General features: G+C 45.4%; 1 protein-coding gene across 1 annotated transcript; it reads right to left on the bottom strand.

Annotated features, from left to right (window-relative positions):
* Window positions 1-18,411: 18,411 nt before the first annotated feature.
* LOC123104052 (RNA cytosine C(5)-methyltransferase NSUN2) lies at window positions 18,412-26,055 on the bottom strand. Its single transcript, XM_044525773.1, has 15 exons — window positions 25,730-26,055; window positions 25,321-25,409; window positions 24,314-24,380; window positions 24,118-24,233; window positions 23,207-23,273; window positions 23,054-23,102; window positions 22,568-22,653; window positions 22,188-22,441; window positions 22,055-22,110; window positions 21,549-21,634; window positions 21,194-21,286; window positions 20,109-20,544; window positions 19,472-19,992; window positions 19,131-19,359; window positions 18,412-19,040 (listed from the first exon to the last, which is right to left on the bottom strand). Exons 1-15 carry the CDS (start codon window positions 25,901-25,903, stop codon window positions 18,739-18,741), a joined length of 2,625 nt encoding a protein of 874 aa, XP_044381708.1. The 5' UTR covers window positions 25,904-26,055; the 3' UTR covers window positions 18,412-18,738.
* Between the last annotated feature and the right edge of the window lie 430 nt (window positions 26,056-26,485).

Raw genomic sequence — 26,485 nt, 5'->3', positions numbered from 1 at the left:
TGTGTCTAGCCCCGCTATATATGAGAGGCCTAGGATACAAGTGTCCTACTAGGACACGACTCCATATCCTATCTAAACACAATACAACTACAGAGTCCAACTGTAACCTAACTTGTACACAATATTCGACACAACTATAACAAACTCCACCTTGGCGAATATTCTCCACCACCTTGAATTTGTCCATGCGTCAAACTTCCATGTACATTGGACTTGAGCTTATCCCATGAGCACCACTGCTACTCCAAAGACTCCATGTGACTCCACCTGCAACTTGTAGTCCCTTCTTTTCTTGACCACAGTCAACACTCGAGCAAAATTAAGTTCCTCTTTACTCTAGTGTATGCTCCCAACTTCCAGAGCTCCGTTCAACGCATCACACACTGATCACTGACCTGCGTGAAAATAAACAACTCACATATTGGGTATCACACATACGAGTTACCTGAACTCAACATCGCTGCTCCTTTCTTGACCGCCTGTCTGAAACTTGAAGAAATTTCACCATTGCTTACAGTCATCCCGAGTCAAATTCATAGTTGTCTCACCACATGTATGACCACCAGAGCCCTGGCCCGTCTCCATGCCCCGTGCGTACCACACGCCTCGCCGCTATTACCGCGTCGAGCCTCCTCTGTCCCGGTCGAGTCTCAAGGGTCACAAAACCACAGCACTCAACCCCCGCTGCAGAGTACCGCCGATCATCACTGACTGATGACGAGTTTCACGCTTCCATCAGACCACTGGGCTCCAGTCCGAACTGCATGTCACTCGCTTTTCCCCCTTTTGCTGAATAGGCTTCGATTCCTTGGATCCGTACATCGTAGCCCCTCAATCCAGCTCCATCTTCAACATGACTCCATGGTAGATGATCAATCCACCTCGCGTCCCATCAACATCAAGCTCTCATGTGCACCGTCTTGAATCAACCCTGCGGTATAGTCTTGTCGAAGCCACACAAGCACTCGAGCCTGCGCCATGTGTTTCCACGCCCCAGAAGTCGGTCACCATCAGCATCACGCTCCTATGTCGCCGCTATCGATCCCACCACCGTCTTATGTACCAACCGACATCCAAGTCGATCCGTCAGACTGTCCAGTCCGACCCAGGCTCCCAAATCATTCTGCGAATTCCCATCCATCACATGATAACTCCATCTCAGCTGACATGACTTCCTGCAATGCTTTCAAGCATCCCTGTTGTGTTAATAAATATTTCACCATTGTCTGTCATAACCCAAGGTTTTCAGTTCCATGAAACTTCTCCACCTCAAACCTGATACCCGTTGATGCCATGGTTCTTTGTACGGCTGACTCTGCGAACAATTATTTGAGCTTTCAATGCGATGCCCCAAGCACTTCCAATGCTAGCTTTGCCTTGCCACGACCTTCTGCTTTCCAATGGATGTGTATCCTTGATAAATTTTCTCACGCACAAATCTGATTCGCTGTCTTGCCTCGTCTCTCGTACGTGAGTACGTCTTGCATGCACCAGTGTTTAAACTGCACCTGCACGTATTCGCCACGGAGACAAGATCCCTTAGGGACTCAGTCCCGTTTTTGTCCAAAACAAATCTCTCTACGTGCTTCTTCAGTCCTCACGTACGGCCGCACACACGTAATCGCCAAGCCTGGCGTTCGCCTTCCGGCCTGCTGCCCCTTAGTTCGCTTGGGCCATGCCGCCCTTCAGCTTACTTGGGCTGCCTCCTTCTTTCTGGGCTTCCAAGCCCAGCACACAAGCCTTGCGACCACACACCTTGCATGGGCTCCATCCGGATCGAATCCATCTGACGAACTCGTCGGATCCTCGTACTCGCCAGTGAAGGAAATATGCCCTAGAGGCAATAATAAAGTTATTATTTATTTCCTTATATCATGATAAATGTTTATTATTCATGCTAGAATTGTATTAACCAGAAACATAATACATGTGTGAATACATAGACAAACTTAGTGTCACTAGTATGCCTCTACTTGACTAGCTCGTTAATCAAAGATGGTTATGTTTCCTAACCATGAACAAGGTGTTGTTATTTGATTAACGAGGTCACATCATTAGTTGAATGATCTGATTGACATGACCCATTTCATTAGCATTAGCACCCGATCGTTTAGTATGTTGCTATTGCTTTCTTCATGACTTATACATGTTCCTATGACTATGAGATTATGCAACTCCCATTTACCGGAGGAACACTTTGTGTGCTACCAAACGTCACAACGTAACTGGGTGATTATAAAGGAGCTCTACAGGTGTCTCCAAAGGTAGATGTTGGGTTGGCGTATTTCGAGATTAGGATTTGTCACTCCGATTGTCGGAGAGGTATCTCTGGGCCCTCTCGGTAATGCTCATCACATAAGCCTTGCAAGCATTGCAGCCAATGAGTTAGTTGCGAGATGATGTATTACGGAACGAGTAAAGAGACTTGCCGGTAACGAGATTGAACTAGGTATTGGATACCGACGATCGAATCTCGGGCAAGTAACATACCGATGACAAAGGGAACAACGTATGTTGTTATGCGGTCTGACCGATAAAGATCTTCGTAGAATATGTAGGAGCCAATATGGGCATCCAGGTCCCGCTATTGGTTATTGACCGGAGATGTGTCTCAGTCATGTCTGCATTATTCTCGAACCGTAGGGTCCGCACGCTTAACGTTACGATGACAGTTATTATGAGTTTATGCATTTTGATGTACCGAAGTTAGTTCGGAGTCCCGGATGTGATCACGGACATGACGAGGAGTCTCGAAATGGTCGAGACATAAAGATTGATATATTGGAAGCCTATGTTTGGATATCGGAAGTGTTCCGGGTGAAATCGGTATTTTACCGGAGTACCGGGAGGTTACCGGAACCCCCCGGGAGCTGTATGGGCCTTAATGGGCTTTAGTGGAAAGGAGAAGGGGCAGCCCAAGATGGGCCGCGCGCCTCCCCCCTCCCCTAGTCCTATTAGGACAAGGAGAGGTGGCCGGCCCCCCTCTCTCTCTTTCCCCCTCAGCGAATCCTACTCCAACTAGGATTGGGGGGAGGAATCCTACTCCCAGAGGGAGTAGGACTCCCTTGGCGCGCCCTCCTTGGCCGGCCGGCCCCCTCCCCTTGGCTCCTTTATATACGGAGGCAGGGGACACCCCTAGACACACAAGTTGATCATTGAGATCGTTCCTTAGCCGTGTGCGGTGCCCCCTGCCACCATATTCCACCTCGATTATATTGTAGCAGTGCTTAGGCGAAGCCCTGCGACGGTAGAACATCAAGATCGTCACCACGCCGTCGTGCTGACGGAACTCCTCCCCGACGCTTTGCTGGATCGGAGCCCGGGGATCGTCATCGAGCTGTACGTGTGCTAAGAACTCGGAGGTGCCGGAGTAACGGTGCTTGGATCGGTCGGATCGGGAAGACGTACGACTACTTCCTCTACGTTGCGTCAACGCTTCCGCAGTCGGTCTGCGTGGGTACGTAGACTACACTCTCCCCTCTCGTTGCTGTGCATCACCATGATCTTGCGTGTGCGTAGGAAATTTTTTGAAATTACTGCGTTCCCCAACAGTGGCATCCGAGCCTAGGTTTTATGGTTTGATGTTATATGCACGAGTAGAACACAAGTGAGTTGTGGGCGATATAAGTCATACTGCCTACCAGCATGTCATACTTTGGTTCGGCGGTATTGTTGGACGAGACGACCCGGACCAACATTACGCGTACGCTTACGCGAGACCGGTTCCCCCGACGTGCTTTGCACATAGGTGGCTTGCGGGCGACTGTCTCTCCAACTTTAGTTGAACCGAGTGTGGCTACGCCCGGTCCTTGCGAAGGTTAAAACGGAGTCTATTTGACAAACTATCGTTGTGGTTTTGATGCGTAGGTGAGATTGGTTCTTGCTTAAGCCCGTAGCAGCCACGTAAAACTTGCAACAACAAAGTAGAGGACGTCTAACTTGTTTTTGCAGGGCATGTTGTGATGTGATATGGTCAAGGCATGATGATGAATTTTATTGTATGAGATGATCATGTTTTGTAACCGAGTTATCGGCAACTGGCAGGAGCCATATGGTTGTCGCTTTATTGTATGCAATGCAATCGCGATGTAATGCTTTACTTTATCACTAAGCGGTAGCGATAGTCGTGGAAGCATAAGATTGGCGAGACGACAACGATGCTACGATGGAGATCAAGGTGTCGCGCCGGTGACGATGGTGATCATGACGGTGCTCGGAGATGGAGATCACAAGCACAAGATGATGATGGCCATATCATATCACTTATATTGATTGCATGTGATGTTTATCTTTTTATGCATCTTATCTTGCTTTGATTGACGGTAGCATTATAAGATGATCTCTCACTAAATTATCAAGAAGTGTTCTCCCTGAGTATGCACCGTTGCCAAAGTTCGTCGTGCCCAGACACCACGTGATGATCGGGTGTGATAAGCTCTACGTCCATCTACAACGGGTGCAAGCCAGTTTTGCACACGCAGAATACTCAGGTTAAACTTGACGAGCCTAGCATATGCAGATATGGCCTCGGAACACAGAGACCGAAAGGTCGAGCGTGAATCATATAGTAGATATGATCAACATAACGATGTTCACCATTGAAAACTACTCCATCTCACGTGATGATCGGTTATGGTTTAGTTGATTTGGATCACGTGATCACTTAGAGGATTAGAGGGATGTCTATCTAAGTGGGAGTTCTTAAGTAATTTGATTAATTGAACTTAAACTTATCATGAACTTAGTACCTGATAGTATCTTGCTTGTTTATGTTGATTGTAGATAGATGGCTCGTGCTGTTGTTCCGTTGAATTTTAATGCGTTCCTTGAGAAAGCAAAGTTGAAAGATGATGGTAGCAATTACACGGACTGGGTCCGTAACTTGAGGATTATCCTCATTGCTGCTCAGAAGAATTACGTCCTGGAAGCACCGCTGGGTGCCAGGCCTGCTGCTGGAGCAACACCAGATGTTATGAACGTCTGGCAGAGCAAAGCTGATGACTACTCGATAGTTCAGTGTGCCATGCTTTACGGCTTAGAATCGGGACTTCAACGACGTTTTGAACGTCATGGAGCATATGAGATGTTCCAGGAGTTGAAGTTAATATTTCAAGCAAATGCCCGGATTGAGAGATATGAAGTCTCCAATAAGTTCTATAGCTGCAAGATGGAGGAGAACAGTTCTGTCAGTGAGCATATACTCAAAATGTCTGGGTATAATAATCACTTGATTCAGATGGGAGTTAATCTTCCAGATGATTGCGTCATTGACAGAATTCTCCAATCACTGCCACCAAGCTACAAGAGCTTCGTGATGAACTATAATATGCAAGGGATGAACAAGACTATTCCCGAGCTCTTCGCAATGCTGAAAGCTGCGGAGGTAGAAATCAAGAAGGAGCATCAAGTGTTGATGGTTAACAAGACCACTAGTTTCAAGAAAAAGGGCAAAGGGAAGAAGAAGGGGAACTTCAAGAAGAACGGCAAGCTAGTTGCTGCTCAGGAGAAGAAACCCAAGTCTGGACCTAAGCCTGAAACTGAGTGCTTCTACTGCAAGCAGACTGGTCACTGGAAGCGGAACTGCCCCAAGTATTTGGCGGATAAGAAGGATGGCAAGGTGAACAAAGGTATATGTGATATACATGTTATTGATGTGTACCTTACTAGAGCTCGCAGTAGCACCTGGGTATTTGATACTGGTTCTGTTGCTAATATTTGCAACTCGAAACAGGGACTACGGATTAAGCGAACACTGGCGAAGGACGAGGTGACGATGCGCGTGGGAAACGGTTCCAAAGTCGATGTGATCGCGGTCGGCACGCTACCTCTACATCTACCTTCGGGATTAATATTAGACCTAAATAATTGTTATTTGGTGCCAGCGTTGAGCATGAACATTATATCTGGATCTTGTTTGATGCGAGACGGTTATTCATTTAAATCAGAGAATAATGGTTGTTCTATTTATATGAGTAATATCTTTTATGGTCATGCACCTTTGAGGAGTGGTCTATTTTTGATGAATCTCGATAGTAGTAACACACATATTCATAATGTTGAAGCCAAAAGATGCAGAGTTGATAATGACAGTGCAACTTATTTGTGGCACTGCCGTTTAGGTCATATCGGTATAAAGCGCATGAAGAAACTCCATACTGATGGACTTTTGGAACCACTTGATTATGAATCACTTGGTACTTGCGAACCGTGCCTCATGGGCAAGATGACTAAAACACCGTTCTCCGGTACTATGGAGAGAGCAACAGATTTGTTGGAGATCATACATACAGATGTATGTGGTCCGATGAATATTGAGGCTCGTGGCGGATATCGTTATTTTCTCACCTTCACAGATGACTTAAGCAGATATGGGTATATCTACTTAATGAAACATAAGTCTGAAACATTTGAAAAGTTCAAAGAATTTCAGAGTGAAGTTGAAAATCATCGTAACAAGAAAATAAAGTTTCTACGATCTGATCGTGGAGGAGAATATTTGAGTTACGAGTTTGGTGTACATTTGAAAAATTGTGGAATAGTTTCGCAACTCACGCCACCCGGAACACCACAGCGCAATGGTGTTTCCGAACGTCGTAATCGTACTTTACTAGATATGGTGCGATCTATGATGTCTCTTACTGATTTACCGCTATCGTTTTGGGGTTATGCTTTAGAGACGGCCGCATTCACGTTAAATAGGGCACCATCAAAATCCGTTGAGACGACGCCTTATGAACTGTGGTTTGGCAAGAAACCAAAGTTGTCGTTTCTTAAAGTTTGGGGCTGCGATGCTTATGTGAAAAAGCTTCAACCTGATAAGCTCGAACCCAAATCGGAGAAATGTGTCTTCATAGGATACCCAAAGGAGACTGTTGGGTACACCTTCTATCACAGATCCGAAGGCAAGACATTCGTTGCTAAGAATGGATCCTTTCTAGAGAAGGAGTTTCTCTCGAAAGAAGTGAGTGGGAGGAAAGTAGAACTTGACGAGGTAACTGTACCTGCTCCCTTATTGGAAAGTAGTACATCACAGAAAACTGTTTCTGCGACACCTATACCAATTAGTGAGGAAGCTAATGATGATGATCATGAAACTTCAGGACAAGATACTACTGAACCTCGTAGATCAACCAGAGCGAGATCCGCACCAGAGTGGTACGGTAATCCTGTTCTGGAAATCATGCTGCTAGATCATGATGAACCTACGAACTATGAAGAAGCGATGGTGAGCCCAGATTCCGCAAAGTGGCTTGAAGCCATGAAATCTGAGATGGGATCCATGTATGAGAACAAAGTATGGACTTTGGTTGACTTGCCCGATGATCGGCAAGCAATTGAGAATAAATGGATCTTCAAGAAGAAGACTGACGCTGATGGTAATGTTACTGTCTACAAAGCTCGACTTGTCGCAAAAGGTTTTCGACAAGTTCAAGGGGTTGACTACGATGAGACCTTCTCACCCGTAGCGATGCTTAAGTCTGTCCGAATCATGTTAGCAATTGCCGCATTTTATGATTATGAAATTTGGCAGATGGATGTCAAAACTGCATTCCTGAATGGATTTCTGGAAGAAGAGTTGTATATGATGCAACCAGAAGGTTTTGTCAATCCAAAGGGAGCTAACAAAGTGTGCAAGCTCCAGCGATCCATTTATGGACTGGTGCAAGCCTCTCGGAGTTGGAATAAACGCTTTGATAGTGTGATCAAAGCATTTGGTTTTATACAGACTTTCGGTGAAGCCTGTATTTACAAGAAAGTGAGTGGGAGCTCTGTAGCATTTCTGATATTATATGTGGATGACATATTACTGATTGGAAATGATATAGAATTTCTGGATAGCATAAAGGGATACTTGAATAAGAGTTTTTCAATGAAAGACCTTGGTGAAGCTGCTTACATATTAGGCATAAAGATCTATAGAGATAGATCAAGACGCTTAATTGGACTTTCACAAAGCACATACCTTGACAAGATTTTGAAGAAGTTCAAAATGGATCAAGCAAAGAAAGGGTTCTTGCCTGTGTTACAAGGTGTGAAGTTGAGTCAGACTCAATGCCCGACCACTGCAGAAGATAGAGAGAAAATGAAAGATGTTCCCTATGCTTCAGCCATAGGCTCTATCATGTATGCAATGCTGTGTACCAGACCTGATGTGTGCCTTGCTATAAGTTTAGCAGGGAGGTACCAAAGTAATCCAGGAGTGGATCACTGGACAGCGGTCAAGAACATCCTGAAATACCTGAAAAGGACTAAGGATATGTTTCTCGTATATGGAGGTGACAAAGAGCTCACCGTAAAAGGTTACGTTGATGCAAGCTTTGACACTGATCCGGACGATTCTAAATCGCAAACCGGATACGTGTTTACATTAAACGGTGGAGCTGTCAGTTGGTGCAGTTCTAAACAAAGCGTCGTAGCGGGATCTACATGTGAAGCGGAGTACATAGCTGCTTCGGAAGCAGCGAACGAAGGAGTCTGGATGAAGGAGTTCATATCCGATCTAGGTGTCATACCTAGTGCATCGGGTCCAATGAAAATCTTTTGTGACAATACTGGTGCAATTGCCTTGGCAAAGGAATCCAGATTTCACAAGAGGACCAAGCACATCAAGAGACGCTTCAATTCCATCCGGGATCTAGTCCAGGTGGGAGACATAGAGATTTGCAAGATACATACGGATCTGAATGTTGCAGACCCGTTGACTAAGCCTCTTCCACGAGCAAAACATGATCAGCACCAAGGCTCCATGGGTGTTAGAATCATTACTGTGTAATCTAGATTATTGACTCTAGTGCAAGTGGGAGACTGAAGGAAATATGCCCTAGAGGCAATAATAAAGTTATTATTTATTTCCTTATATCATGATAAATGTTTATTATTCATGCTAGAATTGTATTAACCGGAAACATAATACATGTGTGAATACATAGACAAACTTAGTGTCACTAGTATGCCTCTACTTGACTAGCTCGTTAATCAAAGATGGTTATGTTTCCTAACCATGAACAAGGTGTTGTTATTTGATTAACGAGGTCACATCATTAGTTGAATGATCTGATTGACATGACCCATTTCATTAGCTTAGCACCCGATCGTTTAGTATGTTGCTATTGCTTTCTTCATGACTTATACATGTTCCTATGACTATGAGATTATGCAACTCCCGTTTACCGGAGGAACACTTTGTGTGCTACCAAACGTCACAACGTAACTGGGTGATTATAAAGGAGCTCTACAGGTGTCTCCAAAGGTAGATGTTGGGTTGGCGTATTTCGAGATTAGGATTTGTCACTCCGATTGTCGGAGAGGTATCTCTGGGCCCTCTCGGTAATGCACATCACATAAGCCTTGCAAGCATTGCAGCCAATGAGTTAGTTGCGAGATGATGTATTACGGAACGAGTAAAGAGACTTGCCGGTAACGAGATTGAACTAGGTATTGGATACCGACGATCGAATCTCGGGCAAGTAACATACCGATGACAAAGGGAACAACGTATGTTGTTATGCGGTCTGACCGATAAAGATCTTCGTAGAATATGTAGGAGCCAATATGGGCATCCAGGTCCCGCTATTGGTTATTGACCGGAGATGTGTCTCAGTCATGTCTGCATTATTCTCGAACCGTAGGGTCCGCACGCTTAACGTTACGATGACAGTTATTATGAGTTTATGCATTTTGATGTACCGAAGTTAGTTCGGAGTCCCGGATGTGATCACGGACATGACGAGGAGTCTCGAAATGGTCGAGACATAAAGATTGATATATTGGAAGCCTATGTTTGGATATCGGAAGTGTTCCGGGTGAAATCGGTATTTTACCGGAGTACCGGGAGGTTACCGGAACCCCCCCGGGAGCTGTATGGGCCTTAATGGGCTTTAGTGGAAAGGAGAAGGGGCAGCCCAAGATGGGCCGCGCGCCTCCCCCCTCCCCTAGTCCTATTAGGACAAGGAGAGGTGGCCGGCCCCCCTCTCTCTTCCCCCTCAGCGAATCCTAGTCCAACTAGGATTGGGGGAGGAATACTACTCTCAGAGGGAGTAGGACTCCCTTGGCGCGCCCTCCTTGGCCGGCCGGCCCCCTCCCCTTGGCTCCTTTATATACGGAGGCAGGGGACACCCTAGACACACAAGTTGATCATTGAGATCGTTCCTTAGCCGTGTGTGGTGCCCCCTGCCACCATATTCCACCTCGATTATATTGTAGCAGTGCTTAGGCGAAGCCCTGCGACGGTAGAACATCAAGATCGTCACCACGCCGTCGTGCTGACGGAACTCCTCCCCGACGCTTTGCTGGATCGGAGCCCGGGGATCGTCATCGAGCTGTACGTGTGCTAAGAACTCGGAGGTGCCGGAGTAACGGTGCTTGGATCGGTCGGATCGGAAAGACGTACGACTACTTCCTCTACGTTGTGTCGACGCTTCCGCAGTCGGTCTGCGTGGGTACGTAGACAACACTCTCCCCTCTCGTTGATGTGCATCACCATCATCTTGCGTGTGCGTAGGAAAATTTTTGAAATTACTGCGTTTCCCAACAGCCAGCCAGCCGCCGCCTTGTACGCTCGCCCGATCGATTCACGATCGCCGCACGTCCCGCGGCTGCTGACATATAAGCACACGTGCCTCCCGCTGATCAGCTTTCTTCCAATCTTGTCAAGAACCACGCCGATAGCCGGCTGCATCTTGGACTTGATCCTTCCTCTAAGTCAACGATCCGCAGCCTCCGAATAACCTAGCTCTGATACCACTTGTTAGAATAAATCCGAGTCAAGCAATCACACGAGTACGACACCGAGATTTGTTAACGAGGTTCACCGATATGGCTACATCCCCGGGGCTTGACTACGGGCGCTTCTCCCCGTGACACCGTCACAATACCGCACACCGGGCGTCGACACACGCCGCCGGCTCCCCCTTGCGCGCCTGTGCTATTATGTTGGCATAGGTTACATCGTGTGTCTAGCCCCACTATATATGAGAGGCCTAGGATACAAGTGTCCTACTAGGACACGACTCCATATCCTATCTAAACACAATGCAAATACAGAGTCCAACTGTAACCTAACTTGTACACAATATTCGACACAACTATAACACCGACAAGTCAACTTACAGGAGGGCACGCACGCTCGCAGGATTCTACGCGATCGCGTCTGGCCGAAGACTCGGCCGGTCTGCCGGTTATAAACATTTCCCTTCTAAAAACACCATTGCTCGGCGAAAAAGACTTGAAAGCAATGGACTCTAGCAGGTCCAAAAATACCGTGTTGATCGGTCATTCCTTGGCGCGTCCAAGCTGTGCACGTGATATTCCTTCCATTTGTCAATGCCTTCTCCTAACTTTCTACTGCCAAATGATATGTCAACGTTCCTCGTGCAAAACGTTTTCTAACCACGAGTTCCTTATATTGACAACGGATAGAATAGACCACTGAGATTCTTCAGGGGATACGGCACAGTTTCTTCTACCATCACCGGAATGAGTACCACAAGCACCGAGAAGCATGCACCTACACGTAAGATCAAAACGTCTCAAACAAATTAGAACCGTCCGCATTCATGTTCCGAGTTCCGTTCGACAGTCGTGTGCCAACATCACACCAAAAGCAAACTGATACGTTACAGGGGAGCAACCAGCAGTCTAGCACCAACTATGCGGTGTGGTTTTTCATGGCAATGTTATAGGATATAGAAATCCCTACGGCAAGAACGAAGGAATTCCCAACAATACTCCCACTAGAGTAATCATCAACTCGTAAGCCAGGTAGCGTGGCTCTGCTGCATCATATTAACGAGATATAACATGCCTCCTTGCATTGGTGTCAAACCGAGCTACTCCGTGTCGTTGACGTCTGAGATATCCATGTCTTCTAATGCTTTACTCTCAAGCACACAATCTGGTTCAACCGTCTCGGCACCACCATGCAGGAAAATTCTAGTAAATAGTACATGTTTCCAGTAGTAATCCGGGAAAGTTTCGGTCTATTTGCACAAAAGGATTAGGAAATAAGCGACTTTTTCTTCAAAAGAGCGTTCAGTTTTCTCGGCTTAAACTTTGAGCCCACTCTTCATTTCTTTCTAGATTCGCCACTGCTTCATACCCTTGGAAGGCGCATGGGGCATTGTGTGGTCCTCGCGGAGGCAGTGCTCGGTGAATGGTACCGGTTTGTCGTCGAGATGGTCTTCTAGGCCCCGATCCACGTCAAATTTGTTCGGCGGGACAAAATCGACGGAGGTCTGGTGTAGGTCCATGTCATATCCTCTGGGCAGCGAGGTTAAGGTTTATCATCATGCATGCATGCCAATAAGGTCTGCGGCCAGGTACTTCGGATGAGATAAGGGGTTCAACGACGTCGGCTACGGCTCCATGGAGCTTAGTCTCTATGGGAAACGTGCATGAAGACTTCTCGGCTATAATTGGCAAGGTCAGACCAGTTTCAGTAGGGGAGTGGTGATAAGAAGCACGTCCTCGACTAAATTACATGTTGAATTATACGTTTGGCCAAAGAAGTCTTATTTATCTTGGATCCGGTAAAAGATCAGTGGATACCTCTATCACTGTAATTTACATTCCAGTACGATGAACATAGCATTATTAAAATAGATGCATACTGAATCTGTGGATGGGAAGCGGCAGCGGATAATGATTCTCAGGAGACATGAAGGTAGTGTAATCTTTGCAACTTATCGTTTCTTATTCCGCTGCAACGATGCTCTTCAAACAGAGATTCATGCTATGATGCAAGACATGATGTTGGCTAAGCAGCATTCTGAAGGGCCCATCATTGTCCGGTTGGACTCTTCAAAGGCTTTAGCGACATTATTTGGTGGCGGCTTAGCTCGTTCAGCATACTAGATGATGTCCCGCGTGTTGCTGCGGGAACCTTGGCAAAACATATGCATAAACAGATGCTAAAAAAACTAAAACTATTGCCAAAAAAAGCTTTCAGAATGTATTTTGAAAACAATAAAGTATATGAAGCATGTGAAAAAAGTTATATAAAAAGAATATTCTATTGGATTGAAGTCAAACGTGATGGCAGTTTTAACCAAAAAAGTGTAACCTGGCCTTACATATATTTGCTCCAAGTTTACAACATACAAATATATGTAGGTCATACTACAAGAATGTGTAACATGACCGTCTATGCCTGCACAAAAATAAGTGGAACAATTAACATGCATGGTTGCTGAGGTGGCATAGTTACATGAATAGATGAGTGCATAACTTGTAACTTATGATCACATGCATGATTTAATGATGTGGCATCGTTGCATGAAGAGAAAAAATAGGCAGTGGGTTGCAACTATTTAAGAATAGAAGATGCTTGTCTTGTAGCTGAGATTAAATAATTGATTGTGGACTGGAAGTTTATTGTATAAAAGCTTAGACGGGAGCAAACTAGGATAACAGATCGACTGATTTTGCATAGTCGAACCAAGTTTAGCACTGTTTTTATGGCTATAGAGAGGATCATCTTGCATTGAAGAACTTGTACATCTTGACTATAACCCTATAGTTTTGAGAGAGAAATCCAGATTACAACTCTGAACTACCATCAAAGTCAAAGATACAACCCCAAACTTCAATATGGAATTATCTCTAATATTGAAATAAAACTTCTTTTTTCCTGAAAATAATATATGATGTGGTCAAGCATTCAATGCGACTTTCCCTGGAAAAATATATTCAATATGCCTTAGATCTCACATTACGATACCGTTCTCATAACCAAGCCATGGTCACATGCATGCAGCATGGCCGTCGTCGTCCTCGACGATTTCTGACGCGACCGAGCACCAAGTCTACCGTAGTACGTCTCGCCGTGTCCACAACGGCGCTAAGCGCTGAACTGCATCTAAAAAAGGGTTATCCCCCCAGCATTTTCAGAGCGGATGGGTCACCGCGTACCCCTCGGGTCGCCCCCGTGGGCGACCAGGGGGAAACCCTAGCCGCCGGCGCCCGGACTCTCCCGCATCTCCTCCATCCTCGCCGCCGCCAGTAGCGCCGCCGGGCGAAGCCAGGCCGGCAGGGCTGGCGGCGGGGCTCCCTTCCCCTTCCCCCGAATGGGCTGGCGCGGGACGGCCAATCGAGAGGAGGCGCCGTATTTTTGCGGGGTGCGGCGGCGCTGCAGATGGATCCTGGCCGCGACGTGCACTGCGCGCCGGTGGTTGGGGTTCGTGCTCGCGACGTGGTGCGGCCGCTGGATCTGGTGGTCGCGTGTGCCGTCGGTCTCGGGTCTGTTTCTTCGGGATCCGGTGCCTGATCGCCGTCGGCCGGCGCAGGATGGTGGCTTTCGTCGCTGCCAGGTCGGGTCTTCCTTGATCCGGTGCCTGGGTGGATCTACGCCGGAGGTGTTGAGCCTTATGGTGCTTCCCTCTCTGGAGTTTTCGGGTCTTGGCTGCTGCCAGATCCAAAGCAGATGGAGATTGGTTGGACAGGAAGAGGACTGGAGGAAACTTTGGTCGGCTAGCTCGGCCCGGCATCGGCGACGGCTTTGACGTCGTTACCCACCTTGATGGCGAAGTCGAGGTCCCTCCTATCCACCTCCGTTCCGTTCCCGGACGAAAGTCCAAAATCCGTCTTGGATTGGACGGCGGCGGCGCCCTTTGCGTCATAACCTCCATGGAGGCGCCGTCTTGGGAGGCTTGGGCGTTCGGGGGAGTTGCTATGGGTGAACGGCTTCGTGTGTCAGTTCCAGCAGCGGCAATGGTGTGGTGGTTGGCAGGAGGAGCGGCGTTCTAACCGCGTCAGATGCGTCTGGTAAGAGATGTCAAGTCATACCTGACCGACAGGTGCTACGCTGTGTCATGCCTAGTCGGCAGGTGCTACGCACGACAGATCTTTCAGAGTGTCCGCGTCGGGATGGACGAGCGCAGAGCGGTGGAGCTGTCTGGCGTCATGGTGGCGTCGACGGTAGCTAGACCGTGCAAGGTAGATGCAACAGTACAGCTCTGAAGATGGTTTGGTGGCAGGTGGCTGCGGCGGCCTCATACCCGGCAGGCGTCCTGGTTGAGGAGTGAGCCGGACTGGTAGGTACCCCATACCCGGCAGGCGTCCTGGTTGGGACCTCAGGTCTTAGATGTTTAGGTTTGGCTGCGATGTCTGTTTGGTATTAGGCCCAGACTATCAGCGCCCCTTCATCGATTGGATAGGTGTAGCGACAGTTGTTGCTGAGAAAGTGGCTTTAGTCTTGCTGTTGTATGTCTTTGTAAGGTCTTGTGAGAATAATTAATAAAGTGGCCGTATGCATCGTCCAGATGCAGAGGCCGGGGGTCATCCTCCTTTTCTAAAAACGAGCTCATAGAAAACCATACTAGGCGTCAACAAAAGATCCAACACACGAGTCATACTATCGCGCGCAGCCAAAAACAAATTCCCAGTTCGTCTTGCGACCATGGACTTGTGTACCGTTTCTCTCTGTGACGTGACATTACTGATCTAGTCTAGCAGAGGAAAACACTTTTGTCATCGATGATAATGACCTAAGTAGTACTACTAATTAACAAACCACACGTCAGGCTCCATTTTTCTGCCCTATCGAGCCGATGAGATGGTAATTATCCACCTAATTAGTACTCCTTCATCCCAAAAAATTTATCTTAGATTTGTCCAGATACGGATGTATCTAACACTAAAATGTACTCCCTCCGTTCAAAAAAGCTTGTCCCAAGCTTGTTCCTCAAATGAATGTATCTAGCACTAACTTGGTGTTAGATACATTTATTTGAGGGACAAGCTTTTTTGGAGGGAGGGAGTAACTAGATACATCCGTATTTAGAAAAATCTAAGACAAAAATTTTAGGACGGAGGGAGTAGTACGCAGTCTAGTCTAAGCACTATGCGTTGCAATGTGAGCGCAGTTGCACAAACCGGCTAATCCAGGACTTTGAGCAACCTAGCTAGGCAACAACCAAAAAAAAAGATTATTTTTTTTAACACAAGAGAACTTTATTGATGATCAGGTGCATTTTACAAAAAGAAGCATGAAGGGACTCATGCTAGAACCAGAAACTATGTCCGTGCCAGGACATTGACCTTGATCTGCTTGTGTACATAAGCAACGAACAGTTAAGGACCTTGTCTGAATCCGCAAAGCTAATCGAGCTTGATGATTCAGCTTTTACATTGTTGCTTCTGTTGATGTGAGTGATCTTGTTACGATTAAAAGAGGGAGAGGCTTGGATCTCTGCAAGGAGAGGTCTGTTCTCCCAAGATCCTGGAGCAGCAAATACCGTTGATGACCTTGCCGCGAAACTAACACCGAGCAGTCGGTGCAAAAGTGAGGGTTCTGAACCTGCAGAAGATCTGCTAACTTTGTAGCTAGGAGCAGCCCATAAGTCGCAGCCTGGAGGGGTGATGAAACTGGACGCGAAAGCGCAGAGACGTGTAGTTGTTGGAGGTGCCGATTGTCTTGCATGGTGATGATTACTCCTAAGCCAGCATGACCCAGCTCTGAATCTGTGCGTCTCTCCTAGGCTGTGTCGCAAAAGATGACATTCCTTGCAAGGTTATTACATTCATGTGTATGCGTGGTTGTTGAAGAAGCCTGCAACTGCGCTTGAGCTTTATCGTTTTCTTGTTGTTGAGCGAAATTCTTATCTTCTAAATTGGTTGCTTGAATTATTGCATTTGCTGCATGATACACCTGGGAAGGCCTGCATAATTTGTTGTAAAATAGACAGTCATTCCGAGCTTTCCAAAGACACCATAGAAAAGTATAGAGAGTAGTCAAGTTTATTTATGGATGTTGAGATGTAACCAAAGCACAAATCATATCAGGAATAGAATGATAATTTTCAGCCAGAGATTCCGTTTTAATAAACCAAGAATAGCAAAACCATGCAGCTTTAGAAAAAGGGCAGAGAAACAACATATGCATTTCATCTTCTAGTTGTCCACATCTAGAGCAGTTTTCATTGATATGCTTGGAGTACCTACATGCCCTCTTACCCGTAGGAAGTGCTTTCCTAAGAAGCCTCCAAGCGAATGTCCGAATTCTTGGTGCCATTTGCTTATCCTCCCACACCTGATTAACAAAGGAAATGACCTGCATAGGAACAATGTTAGGCCTTTGCCTTGGTGGATGCTGAAGATTGTTGAAGCAGTGCTTGTAAGCACTTTTGGAAGAGAATTCACCTGCAGGAGTTAGTTTCCAAACCAACATATCCTTACCATTTGCATTAATAATAGGAGTTTGTAGGATGGTATTAGCCAATTCAGGAGTAAAAAGAGAATTGATCAAGTTTGCATTCCAATTCTTTTGACCCAGTTCCAAAGATCTATAACTTGAGCAGGGTAAGAAAAAGATTGTTGTTGAATGACAAGATGATCATAAATAGTTTCCCATCCGGAAAACCAAGGCGAACTCCAAATAGAACTAGCACCGTCAACAATTAATCAAAAAAGAAGATTGAAGCGCAGAGAAGAGACAAGAAGTTGAATTCTGGTCTACAAGAACTTGAACGCATGCCACGTGTGGGTTTGAACGGTAGTTTCCCACACCGAAGTAACCGAGGGAGCCAGCTAGGCACTGTCGCCACACGCTCCATCAGGCAAAGTCTACTTTCTCCGGAGCACCGACCGACCGTTTTTTCTCTTTTGATGACAACCGGAGCTGCACCGACCGAATTGCTCTGGCAACTAGTAGCACTAGCTAGCAGTTGGCACCACGGAGCTGGCGGTGCCGCGGACTTGTATGGTCTCCACGGGAATTCTCCAAGAGCGTGTGCAAACAGGTCGGTCGATCGCTGTCCACCGGCACGCCGGACGGACGTGACATCGACCACCTCACCCCTAAAAGCTACCGTGGCCTGCCCAAGTGCTTTTCTCCCGTCGGGCCGTCACGTACGGTGTGGTCTCTCGACTCGACGTGCGCAGTGCGCTGGGTCGTGCGCACGCCCGTGGAAAGTGACCAGGTGACCGGGTCGACGCCGCTTCTTACCTCGGGACGGCCGGGATACCGTTTTTGAAGACCACCAACTCGTCCATGCATCCTCCCAAAGGCTAAGACGTCGTGAAGAGGTTGGAAGATTTAGCTTCATAAGAAGGGACACAGGACCGGAGAAGACCTTGGGCAGACCTTCTACAGATATACCAAGCATTGGTCTCTAGTAGGTCTACCCGAAATATGTTGCACGGTACTGAATCCACCCCTTTGATCGGTGATTCCTTGGCGCGTCAAGTTGTGCACGTGGTGTTCCTTCCGTTCGTCAATGTCTTCTCCCAACTTTCTACCACCAAAATGACATGTCAACGGTCCTCGTGCAAAACGTTTTCTAAGCACGAGTTCCTCTTATTGACAACGGAGAGAACAGACCACTGAGATCAGACATTACGGATACGGCACAGCTTCTCCTACCATCACCGGCATGACCACCCCAAGCACCCAGAAGCATGCACCTACACACAAGATGAATCAAAATGTCTCAAACAAATTAGAATAGTCCGCCTTCATGTTCCGAGTTCCGTTCGACAGTCGTGTACCAACATCACACCAAAAAACAAAATGATACGTTACAGGGGAGCAACAGCTAGCACCGTAGCAGTCTAGCGCCATGTATGTTATGCGGTGTGGTTTTCATGGCAATGCAATATGATAGAATCCCTACAGGAAGAACGAAGGGATGCCAACAACACTCCCACTAGAGTAATCATCAAACCCGTAAGCCAGGTAGCGGGGCTCTGCTGCATCATCGTAACCAGACATGACATGCCTCCTTGCATTGGTGTCAAACCGAGCTACTCGGCGTCCTTGACATCTGAGATATCCATGTCTTCTGCTGCTTTGCTCTCAGGCATACAATCTGGATCAACTGTCTCGGCGCCACCATCAGGCTGCTCATCCGATCCATCGTCACTCTTCAGGTCAGGCTTCCCATCATCAACTTTTGGGATTTTGAGCCCGAAACGAAACGAGATCCTGTCAAGCAGCTCCCTCCCATCCATGGGGGTGACCATGACGCACAGATTGGTCTTTCCTTTCCAACAAACAACGGCGATTGCAGAGGGATCCATGCCTATGGACTCTAGATCCTCATGCCCTGGAATATTCATAAACATGTTCAGTTGCCATCAAACTGTGATAATTCACTTTTAATTTAAGGCTCAAAAAGGAAAGGAATGTGATGTACCTTCACGCAATATTACGACACAGCAACCTTGTAGCAAAGCTGAAGCTTGCTCACCGAATTTTGCATCCACAAAATCAGGGAATTTAATGATTCTGTACTGTAAGAGGTGCTGAAAGTCTATTGCAGATGCATATAGAATCTGTTTGGTGATGTAAGGAAGCAGCAGAGGCAATCCCTCGGATGATAGCCTAAATGTGCATGGCGAACCCTCCTTTGACGACTGCCTTTCCTGAAAGACGAGGGATGGGCAGAAGATGGTACAAGTGTTAATTGTAAATAAAGTTTGCTCTTCTGACAGAAGCTAGAAAAGGATAAACAGCAGACATTAGTGGGACACTTACAAATATCTTTAAGCCAAGTGAGGTAATTTTCAGCCGCTCGCCAACTTTCACATTGAGGTCCAAAACTTCTGTAACTGATTTTGAGACATAGTATATTCTTTTGACATGATTAGTATCAGGGTTCCTAGTCACAAGATGGCCTTCAAGGGTAAATGAATCCTTGATGCCGTAGAAAGATACTATGCTTCTGATTGTCGCTTCGTCTTTGAAAAATATCACAGGATCAACCCCTCTCCATCTGCCTTGGTTCTGGGTCTTTCTCTTATCTCTCCTTGTCGCTTGATCATTTTGCACCTCACCAGCAATCACCTTAGCTTCCTCAGAGCTTCTATCTTTTGAAATTTCAGCATCCATGTCTCTGTTTTGTTGCTCAACGAGAACATGGCTATCATCAACCCCTGGCTGCTGAACTGAAATTTCTTCAGCCGGCACCTTATCTGATCCCTGACCATTAGAACATTTCAAAGCCTTGTCTTTCGAGGTACTGTGCTCACCTTTCATCACTTCTACCACCGGACTCTCTGAAATTATGTTCATTGTATAGTGTACTTGAGTACTACGAACCAGTATCTACTACTCTATGAGATTTGATGCAATAATAACTGAAACATATGGAATAGATGGACGAAAGAAATACCATTCAGCGGAGAGAGTTTCTGAAGGACTGCTATAAAAAATGCTCCACTGTTTTGGTCATGAGGAATAATTCTCATGCAACGATGCAGTGGTAAATTTGAATGCTCTGTAACGATGGAGGTTGAATCTGTTTTTTCATTTGAGCCCCTTGAAACTTTAACAGACTCAGATTCATCTTGTTCTATCTCTTCAGTCTTGCCATTGTCACCGTTATTGCTGTCATCAGTCGCTATCTTCGTTTCTTGTTTTCCCTCTACCATACCCCCTGACTCACTCATATCTGCATCGACTGCATCTATGTTGACCTCAACACTGCCACCCGCCGTACAGCTGTCCGTGGTAGCTTTACCCGAAGGGAACATACTTGGCAATATTGCATTCTTCCTGTAGTGAAGTACATCTTTATGACTGCCCAACCAAGACGCTCTATCCCGTACCTGCAATACTTGGAAAGAATCACAGAAGGGAGCAGAGTGCCAGGAATTATGCAATGTATAGAGGCCAATATGGGTAGAATAATTTTGTTAGAGAACATCAAGAACAAAGGAATAAAATGCAAACTAGTTTCCAAAAACAACAGCGGCAGGGCAAAGCAAAACATCACTTGCTACACGATTGTCCTTGCACAAGTGTGGCAAAGGCAAACTTTCATTTTTTTTTAAATAATTATGGAAAGGAATTATTCTTCTTAATAGAACATTGATAAAATCGGGACATCTCTCCTCTTTACATAACCATTTTTACACCTCTTTAAAAAACTTACAATGCAAAAAAGTGAAATTACATTTATAAACAGAAAATGCTTGAGATGTACTCCACTTTATGACATGTGATTGCAAGTCCTATCTCCACTTTATCCACTGCACACTATGTTTTGATTATTGTTAGTAAATAAGGTGCCTAATTAGACCATGAAATAGAAGATGATCAACATCTTACATGATCTGCTTGTACTAGACTCCCCAAAGGATGACAAGTTACAGGTTCACAAGAAACCAAGACTAATTACGAAAATAAACACCTGATGGGCAAAACAAAGTGCTATAAACAAGAAAATATGCATGATATAGATATATGCACACTAACCTTCCAAGTGCTAAGTCCAGGACGGCGGATCAATTCAGGTAGCTCATTAGAAACATCAAGGAGTTCAACAGAATCCCCACATCTCCGCAGAATCTATACAGTTGAAAATAATGAGCAATGTTACAACAAGACATACAAAACAACTATACAAAGAACCTGCAAAAGGCAATATGCTGAAAAATGAACATGATTTAATCTCAATGCATTTCTCTGACAATTAACTTGCTGTGCACTGAACACGATTTATTTAATCAAACTATTCAAATTTATACAAATAAAAAGCCTCACCAAATCAAACATGAAACATTAGTATATTATTAAATATCAGAGAGAGAAGTGAAGCAACAAAAATTACCTCACCAACAACAGCTTCATTTTCAACAGGATTCATTGAGCATGTTGAGTAGACCATCCTTCCGCCCACTTTAAGCAGTGCAATGCCTGACAACAAAAATACAATCTTAACTTCTTGAAGTAGCAAATCATTAACAGGGCACCTAGCATATCATCTATCCGTTATAGTTGGAAAGTGTCAGAACCATCAAAATGAGAGCAAGATTATATATCACGTGATTGATTGCAAAAGAAAATCGAAACCAGTATACATATCTTGATAATGTATGCATCTGACAAGAGTTTATAAGATATCTTAACAAGATCCTGGATCCTAAGCAGTATGTTATCTCATGTTCATCATGTGATCAAATACTCAAATGCCAATAGTGAATTGTGCAAGGGAACCAAAAGAGTGACATAGAATGCTTCAGTACATTTCAAAAACCAAAATTTTATAACAGAACCAACTTAACAATTCAGCAAAATGCATATTTGATAATGGTGTAAGTATCTTTCAATCCTTACCGCGCATTGCTATTTCCACTTGGAGACGATGAAGTCCATTTCCCATGCCGATATTCCTGGGTAGCCAATTCAGTAGATAAGGAACTAAGGAGAAAATGAAAGCAGCAAACAGGCTAAATGGTACAGTATTTACCATGTTCTCCACATATCAGGAGCCTTACGGACAGTTCCATCACCACTACATGGCACATCACACAGAATACGATCAAATTCCAACCTCTGCGGCTTGGACTCGTCTATGTATGCTTCTGGACAGAACTTTGCAAGACTACAGCCAGGAAAATTTTGGGCTTCATGATTTGTCACTATCAGGTTGGCTGTGCACATTCTCTTCGTCTGATGAATAAGAAGGTTGCATCTTTGCACGTCAACATCATTAGCTACCACCTGAGTACAGAGTAGAAAGTGCAAAGTATTAATAACAGATGATAAATCAATGTTTTCTTTTCAGAATTGATAGAAATTGTAAATAACTATAGCTGTAAACGTTATATGTAAGATGGCGAAATCCACCATGGCAGTTGGAAGCACTCCAGGCTTTGTTGACTGGTGGATCATCTCAAGTAACTGGAAAGTTTTAGACCCTGGAGCGGCACACACTGCACAAGGTCACAAAATTCATGATATATTACCATATTACAGAAAATTTTCCTCAACTAAACACTGTATCAAATACTTGTGAATAAGTTTAAGCCAAAACAACCTGAAAAGAGAGCGCTTAAATGAAAGATTCAGCTACCTCATGGACAAATTATGTAGCTATAAGTTGGATGTTATTTATTTTTCTTTTCTGTTTTGACTTATTTGCATTTATACAAAAAAACTCATTCTAGAACTCTAAACCCTTTTTCGGCACCTGTTTTATCAGGCATGGAGTTACAAACCGGATTATGGGAGTAGCCAAAGTTAGATCGATTAGGCAGTTCAAAGAACGGAAAGTTTAGTATGTAAATTGCACACCATCAACATGTGTAATGATAGATAAATCATAAAACATACTGTCAAGAATATGATGGTCAGGTTGCACATTCAGAAACAAAGGTGGGACCTGCAAAAGCAATATACATCGTTTAGACAAGAATGCCCCAACATATGTAAGGCATCACAGATAAACAATATAGGGCATCTTCGAAGTAAACATAAAGCACTCACCATGCTGACAGCCTCTTGCCTGGTAATATTACCAACTTCATTCTCTTGCTTCAAGAATTCATGGAAACTGGAGTCAAAAAATAGATGTTAAATCAACAATGATGTCATTAGAATATAGTATAAGAGCTTCCAGAGTTACAATTTCTAATGGCAGCACATTGTTGAGCATGCCAATGGTTACACAATGTTATTCTCCAAAGAAATTTGGGGGTGGGTGACAAACAAGGTCGTCCTTGGCTTTTGCAATATGGCTTCATGCATCAGATTATCTAAGGCACTACAGGTCGACAGCTACTCTATCAATTCAATAAAAAAAAGGGCAACCTGGTGCATGTAGCTCCCGCTTGCGCAGGGTCCAGGGAAGGGTCCGACCACTTTGGGTCTATAGTACGCAGCCTTTCCCTACATTTCTGTAAGAGGCTGTTTCCAGGACTTGAACCCATGACCTCATGGTCACAAGGCAGCAGCTTTACCACTGCGCCAAGGCTCCCCTTCTACTCTATCAATTCAATAAGCACCCTAAAAAAATCTTATGAGAAACTTCAACAAGAAAATATAGCATCAAATGCTATACACAATATGACATTACAAGTTTCAAAAGAGGTAACTGACAAGTTTCGGTGAACCGTTAATTGTAGAATTACGAGGCAAATCACTGAAGAAGCCAGTTGATTGATAACTGATTCATGACAGATTTCACTTGATTCGGTCAATCAGATTAAACAATTTGCATTTTATTAAACAACGTTTAAGGTGGATGAGTGCATCACTTTATGCGAAAGAAAATTGTGAAGTTTAAATATATTCGTTTGTATGAAACACCAGCTTAACAAGTAGTCAAGTAGCCTATACTGCACACTGTTGGCAAGGTACATTTAAAATAAACAGCATTCAGTACAAGGTCGGTTTACCTCTCAAGCGCCTGGTTTCTCCTCAGTTGCATCCGAGAGAAGTTCAAATGCCATGCAAGATTGCCAGGGTACCAAGCCAAAGGCCGAATAGCCTCTTTTTCATGGTCATCATTGACCTGTCCATGACAAAAGTATTATGAAATAGAAAATATCAAGGGCATAACTTAAATGTATGCATAAGTTTTTAAGAAATTACCTCAGTCTCTAACGACTTCCTGAAGTCATTTTCTAATTGTGAACAAATGTCTTGACAAAACTGAGAGCTGGGAAGCAAATAAAAACCTTTAGCTCAATACAATAGAAGAATCAAACATTAAAAATAAGAATTAAGTTATCAGAATTATACCTGACATAAAAGAGAAGTAAAAAGGGTCCCTAATACAAAGAAGTACAATTTGCTCTAACTATTAGGTCAGTTGTTTATATTCTTGCAAATTAAAAACACAGGAGAAGGTGACAGATGTGTTCGTAATTAAGTGGCTGATGAAGCAAAGCAAGTAACCAGCAGGCAAAGCAGAACAGAATCATATCATCCTTTGATGTCAACAGAGTATATACCTCCATGGAGTCAAGTCCAAAATTTTGCCAACAAAACACAATAGCTATCAATTGACAAACAGTGAGCAACAGCCAGAATGCCACATATGGTTACAAACTAAATAACACCAATTTATTGAAAATATTTATGAAACTGGATCCTCTTGCAAAGAGTAGTGCAGATTCCCCGAATCAAGTGATTGTTCAGAGGAGGAGGCAGATCAAACATGTGGTTCTCGAGAAGTTAGCTGATCTTTCACCTAGTTGATCACAGTTAACAACCAGGTAGCTGGTCTTTCATCTAGAACATAAACGTGCCAGGAGGTTCCTATTTCAGAAATAGTTCTCAGGATTGACAAGGAGGTTCTCCTTCAAATACGGTATCACTGGTATGCCACAATTATCAATAATCTGGTATGTTGGTTCATACACGCTAACTGTTACGTGGGGGAACTCCTATGCAAGGAGGAAGCGGCTGCCAGCTGCTGCATCCGTCTCAGAGTTTGACAAGGCAGAGGGCAGAGCGTAGCTGCTCTCGACTGGAGACTAAAATTAGGAAAGTCTTAGTTCAGAAAATTTAGTAGGTTTGGTTTTTGAGTCAGTGTCCAATCGTGTTGAGCCCAGGCCTTGCAAAACATGTTTACGTTTCAGAGAAAGTAAAGTTACCTCGCATTAATCCTAAAAGCGGCTGGCAATGGCTTCCGGAGCATGCTCATGAAGGCATCCCACTCTTCCTCAGGAACAATTTGCTGCCCCTGCAAGGTATACACATATTTACATTCAGTAAGAATCTAACAGAAGCCACATCAGCAGTTTATAAGTAATGCTACATCCAGTTGAAAGACAGCGCAAGGCATTCCAGAGATCAGTACTCAATACGTTAATCAGCAATCTAGATAGAGCTGCACCCTACAAATAATAGCTTATATTGACACATCCGCACTACAACAACAAATCATCCCGCTCTAACACGAAAGATGCATGAAAAATCAAAGGGCTAGCACTGCTCCATGTTAATGGAGAAAAAAAATGTCAAAAAGGGAAGCTACGCGTGATCTGAACCAGGCGTCTGCACCTTGTAGTAGGCCTCGAAGGCCAGGTTCTCCGTGGCGAACGGCTGCCAGCCGTTCCCCTCGCCTCCTTCGCCGGCGGAGGCGGGAGGGCGCCTGGGGTTGTCCTTCCAGACGTTCTCGCGCTCCTGCTTGAAGTGACGACGCTGCGAGCGCCCGCGCTTCCTGCCGCCCCCCATCTCTCCCCTCTAGCGCACGCTCCGCAGCTGCGGCGACCCGTCAGCGGCGGCGCGGAGGGAGGTGGCGGTGGCGGTGGCGCGAGCGAGGAAGGTTTGAGCGCCTGCGGGTTTGGTGGTGAGGTTTAGGGAGTGGCGGCGATGGAGGTGGGAAGAAAGGCGAGGAGGTCGCGAGGGGTGGGGAACGGTTAGGCGGGCCCCGGCTGGGCTCATTGCGAACCGGAGCAGCGCGAAGTGATCTATGGGCTGAAATTCACACCAGACGCCTAATGGGCTTACTAGTTTAAAGACCTGTGGGCCGGAATCTGTGGGCCCATCTCCGCGAGATTGATAGGCTCACACTGTCGGTCGAGCCATTCCTCTTCTGCTCTCCCCCGCCGATCTGCAGCTTCTCTGCCCCAACCCCCCGCCGATATGCATCATCCTCGCCGCCGTGACCTTCCAAGGAAATTAGGCGCCTTTCTCCACCTCCCGGCCAACCTCATCCCGCCACCGCCGGCGGCCACCGTGAGCGTAGGGGGCGTGCATCGGCACGTCGCCGTCGCCCCCACGCCACGCCGATGACTCCTGCAGCAGCGAAGGGCT

Source organism: Triticum aestivum, chromosome 5A, assembly GCF_018294505.1.
Source record: "Triticum aestivum cultivar Chinese Spring chromosome 5A, IWGSC CS RefSeq v2.1, whole genome shotgun sequence".
Classification (NCBI taxonomy): Eukaryota; Viridiplantae; Streptophyta; class Magnoliopsida; order Poales; family Poaceae; genus Triticum; species Triticum aestivum.
This window is presented reverse-complemented; position numbering and strand designations above follow the sequence as displayed.

Bases quoted from the DNA above. Each gene is read 5' to 3' on its own strand.
- LOC123104052 (XM_044525773.1), bottom strand. From the start codon at position 25,903: ATGGGGGGCGGCAGGAAGCGCGGGCGCTCGCAGCGTCGTCACTTCAAG. The intron at 25,410-25,729 runs GTGCAGACGCCT...TATACCTTGCAG, and splicing joins CCTTCGAGGCCTACTACAAG to GGGCAGCAAATTGTTCCTGA. The intron at 23,274-24,117 runs GTAAACCGACCT...TTTTGACTCCAG, and splicing joins AGAAACCAGGCGCTTGAGAG to TTTCCATGAATTCTTGAAGC.